Here is a 20,296-nt window from a genome sequence, read left to right as displayed (position 1 = left end):
AAGCATGAAAGGGTGTAGTCATTAGTGTTGAATGTCTAGCTAAATGTAGCTGTATTTACATTCCACATCATAGGCCTCACCTATCTTTTGTTCTGCGCACTGTTCTCCAGGCGTGTTGCTCTTTAAGTGGATCATCTTTCATCAGCCTGCCCTCAGTTTGGATCTGCCTCATAGCCCCCAGCAGCCCCTGCCATTTGACTGTCATTAGCACTCACAACATTAGTATGGATTTCCCAGCTGAGACTGGATTTAAAAGACACGTCTCTGCCAGGTTTGATATCAAGAGAGACCTAAGTAAGGATCTTTCAATCTTTTTAAGTGTTAAGTGAGGCTGGCAGCACTTTCCACCCATCCTCCCTCCATCCTGCCTCTGTGATCCAGCTCTGTCATCACTGAGCACTGGCTGGGAATCATTAGATTTGTAATGTATACACCTGAGTTTTTTTTCCAGCATCACGGCAAGATCCACATGTCTCTGTGGGTGTATTCACTCATACAGTACACTGCCTGTGATGTACTGACCTACAGATGTGTTTAATTATAGCTGCTTGGTCATTTCTTAGGTCTGCTGCAGTTGAAATACCGAATAAACAGAATGACACACTGTGTGCCAAGAAACCAGCTTTGGAAAGCACAATCACAGCATTGTAGCCAAGTAGACACAAGTTCACTGTGCAGTCACAGTCAAATAATGATGCACAGTAATTGTGTGGAGGTCGGTTCTGTGTGGTTTCCCTCTGGGCAAACAGGTTGTTGATTGTTGCTCTCATTATTAGACGCCTGTCTTTACTTGTGCCTTGTCAGCTGATGGGATTAGATACAAAAAAACACCTCTAAACATAAATGGAGCTACTGTATTTTAATGTGTGACTGTTTTAAAATATATTTCCCTTTCCCATTTATTTTGAGCAATGAAATTGGAAAGATAAGTGATAGTGTTACCATCATACGTTATGCATTTTTGGTTGAAACACTATATCAGTGTTGGAAACAGATGGGAACTGCAGATTTATATCCCCTAAAAAAAAGGGAATGTGAACCTGTGTTACCTAAACATTTGCATTGCATCTGCAACATTGTCACTGGCCCCCGTTGCTTTGGCAAATGTAATGCTTGTGGACGTGTGCAATGAGCTACTGCTATAAAGGATCAACCAACCAAATAATTGGTGTCTAGAAAGCATTGACACATTACATCATATGAAATTCAATGTTGCAGAATAGTAACCAGACATATGTCATCATTATAATTTTTCTCCATAAATACTATAAACAATTAAATATCATCATGATATAAACTGTTTTATACTGAGAGCTTTTGATTGGCACAGACTTCAGGGTATTTCTTTCTCCGCGATTTATTTTCAGGTAGTCTGAAATGACAAAGGATGTCACTGTCAATTCCAACTCTGGTGTGAATCTACAGCTTCCTGTATCTCATACACATTTAAAAGCAACAGCCACTAAAACCAGATTTTAACATTTTTTGTTTTGTTGAGTTGTTTGTTTTAAACTAATGTTTCATTGAAGGCACTGATTTTGCCTCTTTTTACACTAATCTTACGGCACGTGCTGTTCTATTCCAACAAACATCATCTCATGGTATCGGTGGAGCAGCAGCAGAGATATCGATAATCAGCCGGACAACACTATCTGCAAAGAACAATAGACATGAAACAAAGTGGCTGTTCAAAATGAAGCTACTCATACTGCTCATTTAAAATTGAACACGTAACATAAGCAACTATTATAAACTCATGACTCTGCAGTCATTGTAATAGGAAGTTAACTCAGCTAAGACCACAAACATTGTGAGGGTGATGATAAACTTGTGCTTTAAAAGAAGCCATGAAATTAAACATTTATCTTGTTGGCCAAAACATAGCAATATGTGGGTCCTTTACAACAGCAGCTGAAAACCAGATCAATCTCTGTCTCACAATCCATAATGGGAATGGGACATAATCAAATTCTATTTTCTATATTGAAATATAACTGGTCGGTTGGTTGGTTGGTTGGTTGCTGTCTTTATTTGAACAACAGACTGAAACAGATTTGCTGGTGAAGAACAATATGTTGAGTAGAGTGTTTTAACTATCAGCATTAGTACATACCATACTGGCATCGACTGTAATCTAGACCATCAGCCAGTTTGATGTGTTGGGACTTTGGGTATATTTATAAATGTGTTGAAGCGACTGGATGCTAGTGTGAACAGAGTCACTGGTGCCAACCAGATATTCAGACAGCCAGACGTGACCAACTGTAACAATCAGATCCAGTCAGAAAGTTCACTGCGTTTGATTGACAGGGAAAGTGGTGCTTCACTGCAGCACATCTGTCAGGACGACAGTCTGGTTATTGTTTTTTTCCTCATTAATTAATTCCACCAAGAAGGTTTCGTTTGTGTTCCACTTTATCTGTTCCTTCTTTGTCTGTTAGTTTGCAGGATTGCTGTCTGAACAGATGGAGTTTAGTGGAAAGAAAACAGTGATTAGGGTTCGAGGCCGAGAGAACTTTCCATTTTGCTGAGAACCCTTGAACTGTTAAATGTAGTTAGACTTTGTTTTGTCTCCAGACTAACGACAGCCAGTGGACGGAGGTATTGTGTTTTCTGATTGTCCATCCATTCATGGAACAGCAGGGGATATCTTCAAATTTTGTACAAACATTCAGTTGGACTCAGGGATAAACTGATCTCAGGGACATTTGACGGAATTTCTTAAAATCTAGTACAAATGGTCACTTGACTTAAAGAAGAACTGATGTGTGGTTGGCTTTCTTAGTTAAAGGCCAAAGGTCAAGGTCACGGTAACCTGTTCTTGACAACACGATATCTCAATTAGGTTCTGAGGAAATATCTTCAAATTTGGTGCAAATTTTCACTGCGATTCAAGATTAGATTTTGGTGGTCAAAGGTCAAGGTCACTGTGATGTCATGTGGTTTGGAACGTGTTCCTGATGTAACGTGAATTTCAGTACATCTGGCACAAACATTCCCTTGGACCAAAGGATGATGCCTCAAGAACGCCTCAAGAGAATCCTTTCAGATTTGACACGAATGTTCACTTGGATTCACGGATTAACTGATTCGATTTGGGTGGTCAAAGATTAAAGCGGACTGTGGACTCTTTGAATATGAGATCTCAAGTCTGCCTTAGGGGAATTTCTCCATATTTTAACCAGTTGTCAGTTGGACTAAAATGATCATGATACATCTAGAGTGCGGTATTTCTAGTTTTCTCTATTCAGATTGGTCCAACATTATCAATAGATCATTAAAACTTCATTATTCATGGGATTTTGTCATTGCATTTTTTTACCATCTCCGACAGGAGTATATTCACAAAATCAAATTTAAGAAATAAAGTATATTTGGATACATTTAAAAAGTGTGTTTTGCACGTTTCATCCACTGATTACCATACCTGCTGACATGACCTCTCTGTCATAAATGGCCATAATTCTTGAAAACATTGTGCAAGTAGAACCACATTTAGATGATAAATGCTCATATCAACTCAATCCCTGCAGCTAAATTTGATGGCATTTTGTACAGTGCAATATTCCCTGGATTTAGCTATTTTCCCCTAATCAGCTTGCGACATTATGATACTATTCCTAGTGATACACACAGTGTTGTTTAATTAGACTCTATGTATTCACTTTACGCTGCCTCGCCCGTTTTTCTCCTGCGGTTTGTGGTGTTTGCTCTTTTTTATCGTCTGGTCTCATATTTGTTTGTTCTGCGGTTGCTTGCAGTCACAATGCTAATTCACCTTAAAATGGTGATGCAAAACGTTGAAGAGGTGAAGAACGCAATGTGCATGGATAATTAGCTTGTCTACACCAATGCCATGCTGTTTAAACATGACCCTATTAAACCCATCCTGATGTGTTAATTATCCCGCACAACCTTTGATCTCAGACTGAGCTTGATCCTTTTTAATCAGGGATTAATTAGGTCTATAGACTTGTGATTAACCAGCAGAGGATCTGCAAAAAAGCACACAGAGTGGTTGGAGCCTGTGTAGTTGTGATCACAGATGTCTGCGGTGTGAAGACTGAGGGCTGAACGGCATGTTGAGCAAATGGAGAATCAGTAACCTGAGAAGGAACATGTACATACATGTACATTGTGTAATATGTCTGCATTTCTTTGTAAAGAACCATCCATTGCTGTAATTTTTTTTTATTGTTCTTCCCTCCACCCCTCATTAGAGATCAAGCATTTGTATCCCTTATTACAATTACTGATTTAGAAATGGTAGAAAAGTTAAATTGATGAAGATTTAAAGCCTCAGTCACCATGAAGCCTCCACAAAAGTGCATTCAAATATGTCTCATTTATTTTCCCATCAACATACGTCTTGTACTTGACATTAGTTGGTGTGATATCATATTTTCCCTGTGCAGCTTTAAATCAGTCCTTTTTCAGTTGTGTGTTTGTGTTAAAAATATCCAAAGAGGATGACACATGAGGACAGTGGGCATGTCTGGTTCAGCTTTTACAAGCTAAAATCCTTTAGACATACTGTGTGTGAGCTGGTCCAGAACAGTGCCACATATATTACCAAAATATGTGACCCGGTGTGACCCAGTGTTGTCATTACTAAATCTGCACAGAGGGTTCTTCTTAAATAAACAGAAACGCATTGATAGATTTATTTTTTTGTTATCACATTATTTGACAACTTAGTTTATTTCCTTTTTTGAAGCAACTGATCAGTTGTCAGTTTGACATTAGTATCATGGCTTTAAGTCATCATGGGCTGTAGAATGCCTGAACATACCAAAACACAATGACTTTTGTAATGAATCACATCAGAACCCCACAAACATGTAAATTGAAACAGTTGCTTCCACATTGAATGTAAAATATTCATCATATATATAGACTGTATATACTGTAAGTCTCGTGGCATGCGGTTATAGTATCATCAGCATACACACTTTACTTCTAACTATGCATATATAGCACATAGCATTGATACTAATATTCATAATATACTTGCCTATATACTTATAACAGTCTATACATAGCATATATATGGATACGTTTATTTCAATATCTCTTATACTAATGCAGAAATACAGTATGCATCCTTGTGCAATCAGCCTGTGCCACTGCACTTTAGTCAAGTATGTTTCTCTACAAATAATATTCTTCCCTCTGTAGTGAAAGGTTTATATTAAGCACATTTTGTCTATCTTATTTTTTTGTCTACCTCATTCTGACTACCTGCCGCCGTAACAAGGGAATTTCTAGCAGGTCACATGGCCAGCAGAGCAGCTTCAATAGTCTTTACACCCTGAGATACATGACATGCTGTCTAATGGATTCTCTTCTTTCACATGTTTTCTCTCTGCAGGGAGAATCGAGTGAAGTGAAGGTGTCTTCAACAAAGTATCAACCCCTGGAATGACCATGTCTGCTGGGTATAAATTTAGGTAAGATGGAATGGAAACAGACTGCATTTATACATATTACTCTAGTGTTTTATCCAAAACTGCTGTACTTTCTGTATCTCAGGTCGGCACACACACACACACACACACACACACACACACACACACACACACACACACACACACACACACACACACACACACACACACACACACACACACAATCACTCAGGTTTGTGCAGCTATCCTTATTAGTACTTTGCACTGGCTTCCATAAAAAACGAATCCCTAACCTTCACCATGACCTCAGAAATGATGTCTTGTCTCATTAGGACCAGGCTTTGGTCCCCGTGAGGTCTGCTGGTTGTGACGAGTTCAGTGTTTATGCTGAAGTGGTTAAGAGGTAGCAAAAGAAAATACACACACACACACACACACACACACACACACACACACACACACACACACACACACACACACACACACACACACAAACACACACCAGGCTGGTTTGACCATTGGGATAAATTTGCTGAAGGACACTTAAACATGTTGAAGGACATGCTGGAGGCGGAACCAGTAAATTTGCCTCCTGAGTCACAGCGACTCTTGTATTGCACCGTAAAAATCAAGCAAGTCCCTGAAGAGGCCTGTTGAGAATCACCTGTAGCCAACTGTAGCAGCTCACATGGTAAAAACATATACAATTATTTCCACTGCACTTACTCCATCAATGCAACAACAAGGTAATGGTATACTCACCACTCTGCTGCTCTGACTGTCTCTCTTATTCCCCAAAAAATGTTTGTCTTCTACTTCATCTCCATCATCTCTTCTTTGGTGTACTTGGGTTGATAATCTACTGTCAGAAAAGTTTTTTCACAAGGCCTACCTATAAAGTATTTAAATGGAAAAATTCTGGCAGAAATGTTTTTATATTTTTATATTTGGTAAATTTGCTGCACTGGCACTGATGGAGTTCAAGCTGTGGGAATGGACTGAATTCAGTCAGCTTTACTTGGTGATCTTGGAGGAGTTTGCATCAACAGAGGAAGATTTAGAAATAAAGCTCTGATCATCTCTGGGTAAATAAAGCTCAGTATAGAATAGATGGACGTCCTCCAAGTAGCAGGCTACTTGCATCTATAGAAGCCTATGTCTGTGTCAACCCTTTCAACCCGCTGCCTTCTTCCAATCATGAGCTCAAATGTTCTGTGTTGTACACCAGCACGCTTTCAAATGAGACAAAAAAGAAAGCTCAGAGCACTTTCTGACCTATTTTCTGTTTGGAAGCAGCTCCAGCAGGCGGAGAGTGCTTCTGGACAAAATGCCTCATCCCTTGTTGTATGAGCCTTGCAGCTACAGCATGTTGCTGTTCGTAGAGGGCCACCATGCAGGGACGTCAACATGCAAATCACTTGATTTGAAAATTCAATAGACAAGCTCATTCACAGGCTGAAGATATATACTAAAAGCATGTTCCATTTAAAGATTAAGCTCTATATGGAGTCTGGTGCAGACATAATTTTGTCACCATGTATCTCTCTATCTGAGAGCAAACACAACATCTATTTGACATCACTCTAAACCTGGAGAAGCAGCTTTTACTCATTATGCAGCAAAGCACTGGAACCAACTGCCTGAAGGTCTTCGTAATGCTCCATTCATTGCAATTCTTAAAACCGGGTTTACAACTTTCCTTAAAGTTCCTTTAACTAAACAATTTTGCAAGGTCATGACCATCATTGTATTTTAATTTTATTATTTGATACAGTTCTGTCTATGTTAATTTCATCATTTTTTCCTTCAACTTGTTCCTTTTCAATATCATACAAATGTATTCTTTTAATTTATTACCTTTTTTTATTCTACTCTTAAACATTGTTTTAAACTGTGCTTTCTGATTCAAAGTAGTTGTATTTGTCCTTGTACAGCACCTTGAATGTACCTCTGTGTATGAAATGTGCTTTATAAATAATATAGAGATATATAGATGATGAAGAAAATTCCTAAAAATGCATTCATTTAATTTATTGAATTGAGAAAATAATGAAAAATATAAAAGAAAACCATAAAAAGTAAAAATATATATACATGAAATACAGAAAAGTGTGTCCAGCAGTATTTAAAACGTGTTTACAGAAGATGTTTTGCTGGCTTGTTCTCTTCTGTGAGATGTGAAGGTGGTTGTTGGTCATCTGCAGCAGCTCATTTCACAGCTCTCCTCCTTGTCATAGTGCAGCATGTCATGTGTTCATGTCTCACAGGTAGTGACATGACTCAGGTCTGACCCTGGAGATGCCGAAGAGACGAGACATTGTCGCCATTGTGTTGATCGTGTTGCCTTGGACTCTGCTCATTACTGTTTGGCACCAGAGCAACATGACTCCTCTGCTCGCCGCTCGAAACGGTGAGAGTAAAATTGACTGAGAGTTTTTCCCATCAAAATTCATCATGGCTGCAGGATGCAACCAGAGGCCCTTCAAAGGAATGTGTTCTTACCTGAGGAGAAAATGCTATATGGCGCTGGAATGCCATGCGGCCATATGTACAGAGGGTTAATTCTTGCATATGATGTTTATTTTCCTACTAGATGACAGACGAGATGGTCGCTCCAACTCCAGGAATACTTTTGCTTTCAAGGAGTCCTGCTCCCTGCAGAACCGGGACATCGTGGAGGTGGTGCGCACCGAGTATGTCTACAGTCGGCCTCCCCCCTGGTCCGACTTCCTGCCCACGATCCACGTCATCACTCCCACTTACAGCCGGCCGGTGCAGAAGGCGGAGCTGACACGCTTGGCCAACACCTTGCTCCACGTGCCCAACCTGCACTGGATCCTGGTGGAGGACTCTCAGAGGAGGACCCCTCTGGTCAGCAGTCTCCTCGTGGAGACCGGACTGAACTACACCCACCTCAACGTGGAGACGCCCAGGAACTACAAGGTACGTGGGGACACGAGGGACCCCAGAATACCACGTGGCACCATACAGAGGAACCTGGCCTTGCGGTGGCTCCGGGAGACCTACAGCGTAAATAACAGCCTGTCTGGGATTGTCTACTTTGCAGATGATGACAACACGTACAGTCTGGAGCTGTTTGAAGAGGTGAGGAGTCTAATGATAATAGCTTTATTCATAAAGCTCCTTTAAAAACATGGTTTACAAATGACTTTGACAGACAAATGCTTGAGTGTTTCTTCCTCATTTTCCTTTCTTCCTACTTGTTGTGTGTTTTAGGTAAATCTACATTTATGGAGCTTAAAAAGACTTGTATCTCTGTCTGTGTTTCTCACTGACAGATGCGTTCCACCCGTAAGGTGTCGGTGTGGCCCGTGGCTTTTGTGGGTGGCCTTCGGTACGAGTCCCCTAAAGTGAACAATTTGGGCAAGGTTTACGGCTGGAAGACTGTATTCGACCCTCATCGGCCCTTCGCCATCGACATGGCCGGGTTCGCGGTGAACCTGCGCCTCATTCTGTCCAAACCTCAGGCTTATTTCAAGTTACGCGGGGTGAAGGGAGGATACCAGGAGAGCAGTTTATTAAAGGAGCTGGTGACTCTCGGCGACTTGGAGCCTAAAGCTGCAAACTGCACTAAAGTAAGAGAAGGAGTCTCTGTGTGTGTGTAACCCCTGTGATCCGGCAATAAAACAAGTTGCATGTGTAAATGCTGGTTGTGTAAGGAGGACTTCTCTTGATGTACCTGGCTGTCATAACAAGTTGTTCTTAAAGTCAGTAAACTGTCAGCTTACAGCCAACCCTGCACCCTTACAGCTCACATTCTGCCTCTAGATATTATTTTAGCACTGCGCAGCCTTTCAAACCAAAATTTCTGTCTTAGTATCTCATCACACGACTGAATTTCTGTTCCGTCCTCGTCTTCCTACCCACAGGTATTAGTATGGCACACGCGGACAGAGAAGCCTGTGCTGGTAAATGAGGGCAAGAAAGGATTTACAGACTCCAACGTGGAGATATGACATACTTCATCTCACGCAGGTAATAACTGAGATTTTGAAATGCAAATTACAGCCTTTCCAGACTCCAGTGATTATTTTGGGAGGATTGTTCAAAGGAGAGCACACATGTGCACCGTGAGATATGGACCTTACCTCAAACACATGCCTGACCTTGTATGAAATGTGAAATGAGTGTGCCGTGAAAAGTTGAAGGCAGAAGTTCTTTCTCTGCCACACCATCACTTTGGTTCTGATTGAAATGTCTTAACAATGTCTCAAGAGGATGTATTTTTTCCTGTAATCAAATAGATTCAAAGTTGAATATTGGAACAGCTATTGGATTGGATTTTGATGGTGCTCATATCTAATTGATGTTCGTGTTGATTTTAGAGGAGTAAAGGTTCCTGGTTCAACTTTACCTACATCCAAGGTGCATGGAGGAGGGAAAAAAGTCTGAACATGTTCAAATTTCAGCAACACTTGCAGTATATGGAACAACTTTATTGTCAGGCCGAGGTGTTTTGCCTCTGAGCCTTCATAACAATCACAGAACGTAGCTGATTTTAGTGCTCACCTGACTTTGTCTCTGGTATCATTACAAAGTGGGCAATTTCTGTTTTCTAATATCTTGACAACTGTTGGATGATTGCCATGTAATATGGCACAGAGGTCTATGTCTCCTATTAGGATCAGTTCTTATCATTTCATTGATTCTTTGACCCATCAGGTCAACATTTTTATTTTGTCCAATAGTTTTATGGTTTATTATCAAGATTTAGAATTACTGTAGTTTGTGTTTTGTGCAGATAAGCACATGTTAGCATGTTTATCAAATGTGGTAAATAATTATACCTGTTTTGCAATAGCATGTTGACATTTTCATTGAGAGCATGTTTGAATAGCATTTAGCTCAAAACTCCACTGAGCCTGTTGCTGCATTCACATTATAAGGATGGTAGGAATAGGAAAGAGACCCATGTCTTGACTTCTAGTGTTCACACCATCAGGCCTATATTATTATTATTAGTAGTAGTAGTAGTAGTAGTATTGTTATTATTATTAGTAATAGTATTGTTGTTTTAGGGATTAAAAATACTGTGCAAAAAAACGCTATATCCATTAAATTTGAGTTAAATTTATTTAAAATATAAAATAGTCTCTCGTGGATGTTAATTGTCCTTGTTTTGTGTTCAGGTACTTGTTGTAATTAAGACTTAGAGTTGACATGATTTGCAATTCCTAAATTCGTAAATACGATAACTCCAGTATGAAATGAAGGGACCATGTTCTTTGTTTGTACTGATTAAATGTAAACTTGTTGTTTCAGGGGACTCCACGGAGCTCATAGGAGCCAGAGTCGAAAATATTATCACAGCACAGTAGCTGTTCTTCAGTGCAGCCTAGAAATGGAGGAAACACCCATGCACCCCAGGAGGCAGCACAAAGCCATGTGCGTGTACCGACCAGAGTATCAAAGCACAACTGCACAAAAACAAGCCTGCCTGTTCTGTGTCTGGAGCACAGGCCGATGTGAGACCCCGGTGGTACTTGCCAAAAGGAGCCCAGCGAGGTCTGCGAGGACAAAGGATGTTACATGATTTAAACTTCAAGAAGAGAAGGCACAACGAGCAATAAAGAGCCCTCTCAGCACAGACATCACCAGCCAACCCTCCAATCAGGATCAAATAGGACCCTTTTGTTCCGAGGCACGCTGGCTGTCAGGCACAGGGCTGCACAGAGGAATAAAAGGGTTTCTTGTCATAAGTGAGACAGACTGCACTGGGGGATCTGAGCCCTCCCCGTTTGTACTGTACAACACTGAGCTATTTAGATAGCACCCTGAGCCCAGCACTAATGAGGACTGGTACTCCTCAACACACATTAAACATGCTCAACTGCACATTATTAGTACTCAGACACACATGCACTCAAAAACACAGTGATTTATTATTGTGCAAAAACAATGACATTCCATACAGTCTTTTACTCAAGGAGTTTCTTTTTTCCTGACATGCTGTGGTACTACTGAGCTCTACTCATTTTAAAAAGAAGTTTCAGCATTCAGGCTTTCTTAATAAGCTAATATAAAAAAGTGAACTGAATGTTTCACTTCAGAATTATTTATTGTTTCAGTGTAACTGGTACTATTTACTTGTGAGTTGTGAGAGACAATGGGATATGAAGCCATTAGCCTAAAAACTGGATGTGCATCCTTTCAAATATTACAATGTATAATTATTCCCACCATGGATGGCTGGCTGGCAAGCGATGATTTCATACCCCACTGACTTGCAGCGGCACTGCTCACAAACACTAATTGTTCTCTCAGACTCTCAGACTTGTCACTTTAAAGTAAGAGTCTGATGTCACCACATTGCTGCTTGTGTTTCATTTAAAAGCTGTTCACACCACTTCTGCCTCCACCTCATGTTTTTCCCACAACATTTTTGTTTGCAGTTGTTGTTTTACAGGCTGTTTCCTGTTCAGTAACTGCTACGCAACACATATTCAAAATATTCACACAAGCAATACAAATCTAATTCTATGACATATAACAGCCATCCTCAAACAGAAACTATCCCCCTTTATATGGGAATCCAGAGGAAACGTGATGTCCACAGTGATTCTGCTCTATAGAATATGTCACTGGAACTAAAGGTACTGTATGTACATAGCTATAAACTGCTCTCATACAAATATGTCTCACTGTCTTCGATGCGTGAAGTTAAATGTTTGGCTGTGTCTATATGTGCATTTTAAAGTATTATATAAGAAGAAGAAGATGACTTAAGCTGTGATGTTTCTGAATTGGAAGGTTTGATGTGATGTGATAAACACGTTTTACACAAATGCAAGGTTCACACAGGCGCTGATGACGGTCACTGGATGTCTGCTGCCATGCCAAGATCAGGTGTGTCCTCAAATTGGACCTTGTAGTCTCCCTCTTGCTCCTCAAACACAATGACCTTATTTATTTGAACACAAAGTACAAAGTATACAGAGGGCCTGCTGTGTTCAAACACTGTCAATGTCAAATTCATCTTCTAAGTCATTTTTAATGCAAGGAAAAAGAACTTCAGAGGAATAGTTTAGCATTTTGGGTTATGCAAGATCAATATCACTCTCATGTCTGTACTCTAAAAAAGCAGACCGCTTTTAGATGGATAGAAACATGAACGTTATTTTTCCTTCCTCAAGGAAGAGGACAAAATACACAAATGCATTGTAGCCTATTTGGTGGTGTGAGGACTTCTCCACATCAGTAAATTCTAATTCTAATGTCCTGCAGCGTCTGCTTAATGTCTGAGAAAGAGTCATTTCATATTAAAACAATCTGCTGACTTCAAGGACTGTTGAGCCTACAATAAATATGTGAGTTGTGTTTAATTGTTCCATTACTTTATAGTGATAATTGGCACAATGATAGATGAACTTTGATGTTTGTCTTGCCTCACACTGTGTAGCCACGGTGGAGCAATAGGGCCACTTAAAGGGGAACAAATTTGAGATTTCAAGAATACAGGTTTTATATAACTAGAAAAAAGGCATACATTTATGAGAATAAAGAAATATCGTTACATTATCATAAGTATCAGGACTTTGAAAAGATTGTACAAGACACTGTGTCTATTCTGAAGAAAGAACCACACGGACTTGGAGGAAATTTCCTCTTTTGTGGAGGATGAAATGTGTGTTGAAATGTCTGTGTTCTCTTCCAAGAGATTTCATAGTTTCTCGAGAAACAATGAGATTGGTAAATGGAGCGACGCATGCGAGCTAGTTCAGGCAGCCAACTCGAGCTGCGCTGCTCCAATCATGTGACATACATCATGTGACATACCTCACTCTCCACAACCATCTATAATACACATCCACCTTATCAGGTGGTCTATTTAAGCAGAGAGAAATTTCCCATCATCCCCTTTGCTCGCACTGCTGCTGCAGTATTGCTACCAGTTGCTTCAGCCCCTCCACCACCCCAGCATCCACCTGTAGGCTCCTACGGGGGGTTACAAGTATTTGCTCATCACTCCCATCATTCCTGTGTAATCATATGGGGGAGTGATTAAGTTGGAGCCTGGACGCCAAACACTAAACCTGTTCTACTGCTGCAATAAACGTTTGAACGTGAGTTGTCTGACGGAACTAAGATTTTGGAAAATTCCAGCGAGCAGGAGATTTCATTGCAGCTTAAATCCTGAAAAATTATTAGTTTTTCACTTTTTTCTTGGTATGACTTTTTTTTCTCATTAAATTACAACTTTAGTCCCATCTTATTGTGTCTTTTTTCTCATATAATTTATGACTTTTTCTTTTAATATTACAACTTTATTCTTGAAATCTCGGGTATGTTTTTTCCCATTAAGTGGCCCCTATGCTCTGTCTTAGTGTCACACTCTCAGCAACACTAAAATAACATCATTGTTCTATGTGTGCGTTAATAAGGGATATGAGCAGATTAAAGTAATTTAAAAGTTACTTTTCAAGGCACTTATCTGTGCAACAACTCAATTACTTTTGAAAGAATTGACAAATGACTGTAACAATTTTTTGGTTTTCAAACACTGATAATGTACCAGGGTATTTCTGAGCCTGACACAGTAACCATTGATTAAATCAATGACATATACAACGTTAATTTGTGATTTCCCAAGGTGCTGTTGCTGAGCTAATGGTAACTTATCGTGTGGACATGAGAACAATATCAATCTTTTCATAAAATTTTTGGCAGGAAAACAAATCAGTGTATTTCCAAAAGGTCAAACTGTTCCTCTAGCTGTACCTGGTTGATTCCACTGTTGAGAAAGGGACTGGGGAGGTAGAGAGCCTGCTGGGGTCCAATGGACCAGTATCGGCCCAGATTCAGCCCATTGATAAACACAACCCCTTTCTCCCAGCCCTGTGGACCCAAAGACAAGGTCATTGCTTCACAATGCATACATGAAGTAATTGTACAAAAATGTACAAAAAACACATCATGTGTTTGCTGTGACTTACTGGCAGCTTCACAAAAGTGTCACTGGGATACCCGTACGCAAACATCCTCCCCATGAAAAATCCAGGGAAGCTGGGATTCTCAGGAAGAGATTTCCATGGTGCCTGATAAAGACTGGAATAAGGCATACAATTCAAATACACTATTAGAACAAAATGAAAGTGATATGCAGCATGTTAGATTTAATAAAGCATACGAACCTATCAATAAAGCTGGGTTTCATATCCAGACTGTATATTGTAAAATTCCGCAAGGGAATATTGTTTAATAAAATGTCTCCCAGAAGGCCTGTAAAAAGCATAAATCAAAATTGACTTGTATACTATCCACTGAGTGCTTGAGTGGTTTAATGGCATGCAATAGCAATGAACTACATATTGTCTGTCAATCACCTTTATGTTGTTTGTCAAGGTCCCTTCCCTGGTGAACTCGTCCACAGTTCTCCACCAGTAAACTCAAGGTTCGCCGCTCCTGTAGGGATTGTTTGCTTTTATGTCTTTGGCAAGTTTTAACAGCCAGCACTTCAGATTCCATCACCTCCAGTAAAACACTGTGAATGACGTTTATTGTACATCTGCCTTCGGTGACCAACTTGATGCCATACCTTACCATCAGGAACCGCCAGCTCCATGTTCTGGCGCTTGAAAAGGCCAATGTAGTTTCTGTCAACAAACACCTAGGAAGACAAATATTGCTGTAGATGACATTGTTTTATAGTAAAGAACAGACAGTCTGATTTGAATGAAGAGAATGTCTCAAGACTGGTCTTAGGCCCGTGAGATACTTGCTGTTTAACCACACACACACACATGTTGGCAACCGGCTGCATCATGAACGTTCAAGTTTACGTACTTGCTTAGATGCTACGCGTGTTACTGGAGGATTCCAGTAGAGGGCACACCCTCAGACTTAAGATTGTAGGGCTCTCGGTTCTATAATCTTTGACTAAGATGGTGACACGCAAGGAGATCAATATTTGGCTAATGTTAAATTCAACACAGGAAGAGCAATGCAGATCGTGCATTCGTAGGTGGTATGTCAGACCTCTAAACGTCATGACAACGACAAGTTCAATTCTCTTGTTCTGCCAATGCGGCTCCACCCTTTCTGTTGCTGATGCTGACCCACTGACCCTGTTAAGGACTCGCTCCTGCCCTGACCTTTATGTGGGTATTGCATCTTGCGTATGCATCACATTCATTTTCTGCCCAACCTACGCACCAAATGTGATGCGAAGCAGCCATCATGCGTACAAGTGGGTAACATCTACTCTAACTCTTAAGGGAACATATTTTCCAACGTGTAAAACTGTTTGTTGCAATTTTGTTGCAACAGCTACAAATATATCGAGGATCATAATGTATCAAATTGCAGTCCACCACATCCATACTGCATAAAGTCAGAGCGAGTGAAATCATGCCTTCATGCACATCGAGGACTCACTAAGGCTCTGTCTCGGACGTTGTCTCCAGACTTCAAGGATCCTCCGCTGGTGATGGTGGTCTCGTACAGCGTGTACCCAAACGACTGGCCATTCCCGTTGTTCACAGGAAGACTCTCCATGTTTACTGGCCTGACTGACTTAAATGGCTGTGGAGCAAATTGAAACAGTTAAGATACCTTGACGGAGAAGCACCGCTCTTTTCGTTACACATGTAGGCTACAGATAATCTTACATAGAACATACTCCCTCAGTGAAGCTCAGAGCATCCCATAATGACAGGTGCTGGTACATGATAGCTGGTTCATAAGCCTCTCTGTAATGCAGGGCTGGCAGGTCAGGGAAAGTCTCACCTCCTGAACAGAGAGGTCACAGACGGTATCAAGCCGCGGGGTCAGTCACATCATCACTGTTTTCTCATCTATATCAACTTACTGTTGAGGCGGTGGAGTAGATCCCTAAGGAGATGGTACTTTGGAGTGTACTCCCCAGCTTCAGACAAGGGAGCATCATAATCTGGAAAACATGGTGTGACAAACCGTAGATTAACTATCATGCACTGCCACCTGCTGGGTGTTGAGTGCAATGCTGTTCTCTCGACAAGTGGGAAAACACGCCAGTGCTACATCAATATAATCAAATTTTTTGCATAAAAGACACAACTGATTTGCTTGTGACAGAGCACCGGACACAGAGGAACCAACCATAGCTGGGGACCAGTGCTTTGTAGGACGGATTAGTGAGTGCTCCACTCATGAAGCCAAAGCTGGAGCCTCCATGGAACATGTAGAGGTTGACAGACATGCCTCGTCTCAGGATTTCCCTGATGGTGGACACCATATCTGACAACAAGGTCAACGTGTGCTCTGTTAACAAACTGACTCCTTTGAAATACAGGTCCCTGCAGCAGGGAAAACATTACATCACATTTACACCTTGAATGTTTTTTGCATTAATCATTTTTGTCAGTTGTATTTGCATCGTTGCCAAGTAGCTGATGTTCCTCTGACAAAAAGCGAAGCCGTAGGAAAATATGTAAAAAGAAATGAAACAGAAATTATTACACTGGCAAATAACAATTACACTGGCAAATAAACAAAGGATTTTAAGTGATAACTAAGTATCTCTGTTCAGGTACAGAACTGGATTCAGCTCATACAGGTTTTCAAATGTGAATCTGCTGTATAGTTATTGTCAAAGTCAAAAGAAATCAAAAAGCATTTCGACCAATGGGTACTAATTTTGTCAATAGAATCGTTACATATATTAATTGATTTCAGGTTCTTAAAGTTTGCAGCTGCACGTGAGTCCTCCGCAAAATTGCACTTTAGGACTCTTCTCAGCAAAGACCTGATATTTAGTAAAAAGTTAAAAATGAATGTGTCAAATCCAAACCAATAATATTCTTGATTCTCATTTATCTTGGGTGAAATATTGTAGTATGTAAATTCTTACCCTCTGGAGGAAGCACATGGTGGAGGTCCCCCCACACGTCATACCCGCCAGTCCAATAGTCCATGACGATAGCAGGGCTGTTGGGCTGACAGTTTGAGTGCACAAAACACACCATCGGTTAACTTACACTGCTGATTAGTCCACATTCAAGTGTGTCATGTCCTTTGTGACAGCAAGTGAAACAATGTAGACAGGTGAGCTACACACCTGGATAGCATTCAGATCCTGGATGTCTCTTTGACTTAGCTTCTGCAGCTTCACTGATCTGATGGCTACAAAATAGGAGATCACATGTTCAGCCGTGTGTGTGTGTGTGTGTGTGTGTGTGTGTGTGTGTGTGTGTGTGTGTGTGTGCATGCATTAGGGCGCGTGTGTGTGTACCTCCAATAACACCCCCCGACTTCAATGCATTGCGGTTGTCTGATGTAAGTAGGAGCTCGCTGATCCCTCTGGACTGTAAAGCCTTTCAAAATTAAACAGAATGTCAAGCCCTGGTGTTTTGAACATCATCAGGATGGTCAGTTGTATCACTATCCATTCTACATCTGAGTTTATATATGACTGAAGGGGCATTTAAAAAAAAAGAATTTTAATCACATTACCTCTTTGATAAAAAGCATGTAACTTTCATCCTTTGCAAAGGATCCATACTCATTTTCCACCTGCACTGCAATAATGGGACCTCCTTTCTTAAACTAAATCAAAAACAAACATCATGTTATAAGAATGACAAGTGGAGCTACAACACACATATTTCTAGCATCACTGATTTAAAAGAAACATGGACCTGCAGTGGAACCACTTTTGGTATAAGTTTGTCAAAGAAAGTGTTGACAGCCTGAGTGAAGCCTGGGTAAGTCGTCCTCAGTCTCATGCTGTCGTCTCGGAGCAGCCAGCTGCAAAGACGCAGACAAAGAGATGCTTATAGGTATGACGAAAACCACAGAGCTGCAGGGACAATGTAGGCACAGTACGTCTAGTATACTGAACAAAGATTTGCATACTGGACCAGTCCTCCCTTTCAGCAAGATTTGACTTTTTCACCCTGGTTTGCACTTAATAAAAAAAAAGTGTCATATTGTGGTTCAGATTAAGTGGCTTCTGTGCTGTCGGGTAAATTCCCTTACAAACTTAATTCTACAATATTTATTCAGGGACATAAACACTTTGGAGCTCTAACAATAACGTATTACACAAGCCTTGGTTTAAAATCGGCATCATGCATACACAGGGTTTGTGCATTCACTTGACAGAAGGAGATACAGCAACAAAGATTTCGGGGGGTGAACCATGTGGTATATGCATTTACTATTGGACAACAGAGGCAGCAAGTCTATACAATCTAATGTACTTCATTTCCTCAAATATTTAGAACACAAGCATTACCTCGGCAGTCCTCCGAGGTCCAGCTCAGAGGATATGTACGGCCCTGGACGTAAAATTACCCACAATTCCAATTCAGCAGCAAGGCTGATGTAGGCTCTGCAACCAAGACAGGAAAAGGAAACAACAAGAGGTTTCTATTCGCACCAAGACATTAAGTTAGACTCCATATCCCATTATCTTAGGAGCGTGTGCTCTGCAACAACAGTGGCAGGCCAAGGTGTTATGTGCCTCGTCATTCATCCTCGCTGTGTGCTTGACTGCTTGATAAGTTGCTGTTGCCATGGAGATCCCACTGTTGTCAGGTGGGACTCTAGCCTCTATCTTCTCCCCCGAGCACCAGGAGAGTATTCCCAATTCACCTTGGGGCAGGTAATATTGTTAGTGGTGTATTTCTTTCCTTTGTCTTTTTAAGGTCAATATTTGCATCGATGAAAGTATGATCTACAGATACAGGACCAGCACATGCTTTGGTGATAAATGAATATTTTGTTTTCAAGTCAGATGCAAACTACTCCTTACACTAAATCCAGCTGTGTTTGGAAGTTGAAGGCTCCTCTCTCTGGTTGGTGCAGACTCCATGGCACATACCTGCAAGGATATTCGTTGTTAATGCTCAAATGTTGGCCGGGCGTGCGACACAAAAAACACATGTAACGGGATTCCTACGTAGTAAGTGTGTTGATGCCACAGGCCTTCATTTTCATCAGCCGGTCCCTCCAGTAGGCCCTGGGCACACGGAAATAGTGGATGGATCCCCCGATGATGTGGAAGGGCTCTCCCCCCAGGGTGAACTGCGAGGCGTTGGCGCTCAAGCCCACTTTCCTGCTTATCCTCCATCCCCCTGCTGGCACTCTGGAAGGGGAGTTGTTGTTTATTGTAGCACAGAGGCCATTGTATGGGAACTGACCACATGACATGCTTGGTAGGAATTTGCGGACGCTTGTGTTGGCAAGCAGCAAGAGAATATTTGAATTTTAGTGGGAGGACAGACAATATATTTCTATATTTTTCCCGAAATAACAGGAATATATAAAAATATAAAAATAATAAAATCCTTCATTATTAATGTCCCCAAGGCAAAAACAATATAAGCAATATTTAGAAATAGAGTAATATTGTTGCACTTAATAATAGCTTTAATAATCTATCCTGCCATATTTTCCTATCCTATTTATAGAGATGAATTATAATATCTGTAGTGTTTAGTGTCTTTGAGTATTTTCATCACATTTATGGTAAAGTATTACTCTCTAATGTATATAATATTCTAATATTGCCTTGACAACATAATGGATTATTCATTCACAATAAGGTATAACATTTACCACACAATGCCTCATAATAACTTTAACTGAAATATACTGAACAATAGCAAGAACTTTACTTACCTGAGGTGTCTGTAGTACATGATGAATCCAACAATGCACAGACAGATAAGTGCATATTTCCTTTTCTGCACATTTCTTATCCTCAGGACAACCATGGATGTGTGTGACATGGACAGTGGCAGCAGGGTGAAGTGTACAGCAGCATCTGAGCACAGACGAACGCATGATGCAGGCGTGAACAGTGCACCGCCTCGTGGGTGTGACCCTGCACAGCCATAGAAATCTGATACACCTCATTAACAGGGTGAAGCCTTCGTTTGTGTCTC

The 20,296-nt window shown here is 40.7% G+C and overlaps 2 protein-coding genes across 3 annotated transcripts in view; one reads left to right on the top strand and one right to left on the bottom strand.

The window, feature by feature from the left end:
* LOC117774236 (galactosylgalactosylxylosylprotein 3-beta-glucuronosyltransferase 1) overlaps positions 1-12,061 on the top strand; it is a 25,716-nt gene extending 13,655 nt beyond the window's left edge. Inside the window, exons 3-8 of the mRNA XM_034606479.1 lie at positions 5,372-5,450; positions 7,676-7,818; positions 8,002-8,513; positions 8,708-9,004; positions 9,299-9,404; positions 10,692-12,061. Of these exons, the coding sequence (XP_034462370.1) occupies positions 7,707-7,818; positions 8,002-8,513; positions 8,708-9,004; positions 9,299-9,385 (1,008 nt within the window). The 5' untranslated portion in view covers positions 5,372-5,450; positions 7,676-7,706 and the 3' untranslated portion in view covers positions 9,386-9,404; positions 10,692-12,061. The remainder of the gene's footprint in view (positions 1-5,371; positions 5,451-7,675; positions 7,819-8,001; positions 8,514-8,707; positions 9,005-9,298; positions 9,405-10,691) is intronic.
* LOC117774234 (beta-galactosidase-1-like protein 2) lies at positions 11,288-20,296 on the bottom strand. 2 transcript variants are annotated; one of them, XM_034606475.1, is made up of 19 exons: positions 20,031-20,296; positions 19,309-19,494; positions 19,162-19,230; positions 18,643-18,738; positions 18,044-18,152; positions 17,859-17,951; positions 17,638-17,719; positions 17,464-17,528; positions 17,257-17,341; positions 16,506-16,643; positions 16,237-16,317; positions 16,048-16,157; positions 15,804-15,950; positions 14,965-15,036; positions 14,753-14,831; positions 14,561-14,648; positions 14,363-14,474; positions 14,148-14,264; positions 11,288-12,330 (listed from the first exon to the last, which is right to left on the bottom strand). In XM_034606475.1, the coding sequence occupies exons 1-19, from the start codon at positions 20,138-20,140 to the stop codon at positions 12,244-12,246; spliced, it is 1,926 nt and encodes a 641-aa protein (XP_034462366.1). In that variant the 5' UTR covers positions 20,141-20,296; the 3' UTR covers positions 11,288-12,243. The 2 variants fall into 2 exon arrangements, with proteins under 2 accessions (XP_034462366.1, XP_034462367.1); XM_034606476.1 differs by lacking the exons at positions 11,288-12,330; positions 14,561-14,648 and having other exon boundaries at positions 14,146-14,264.

The sequence above is a fragment of the Hippoglossus hippoglossus genome, chromosome 14 (assembly GCF_009819705.1).
Source record: "Hippoglossus hippoglossus isolate fHipHip1 chromosome 14, fHipHip1.pri, whole genome shotgun sequence".
Classification (NCBI taxonomy): Eukaryota; Metazoa; Chordata; class Actinopteri; order Pleuronectiformes; family Pleuronectidae; genus Hippoglossus; species Hippoglossus hippoglossus.
Note: the sequence above shows the minus strand (reverse complement) of the source record. Positions and strands in the feature narration are given on the sequence as shown.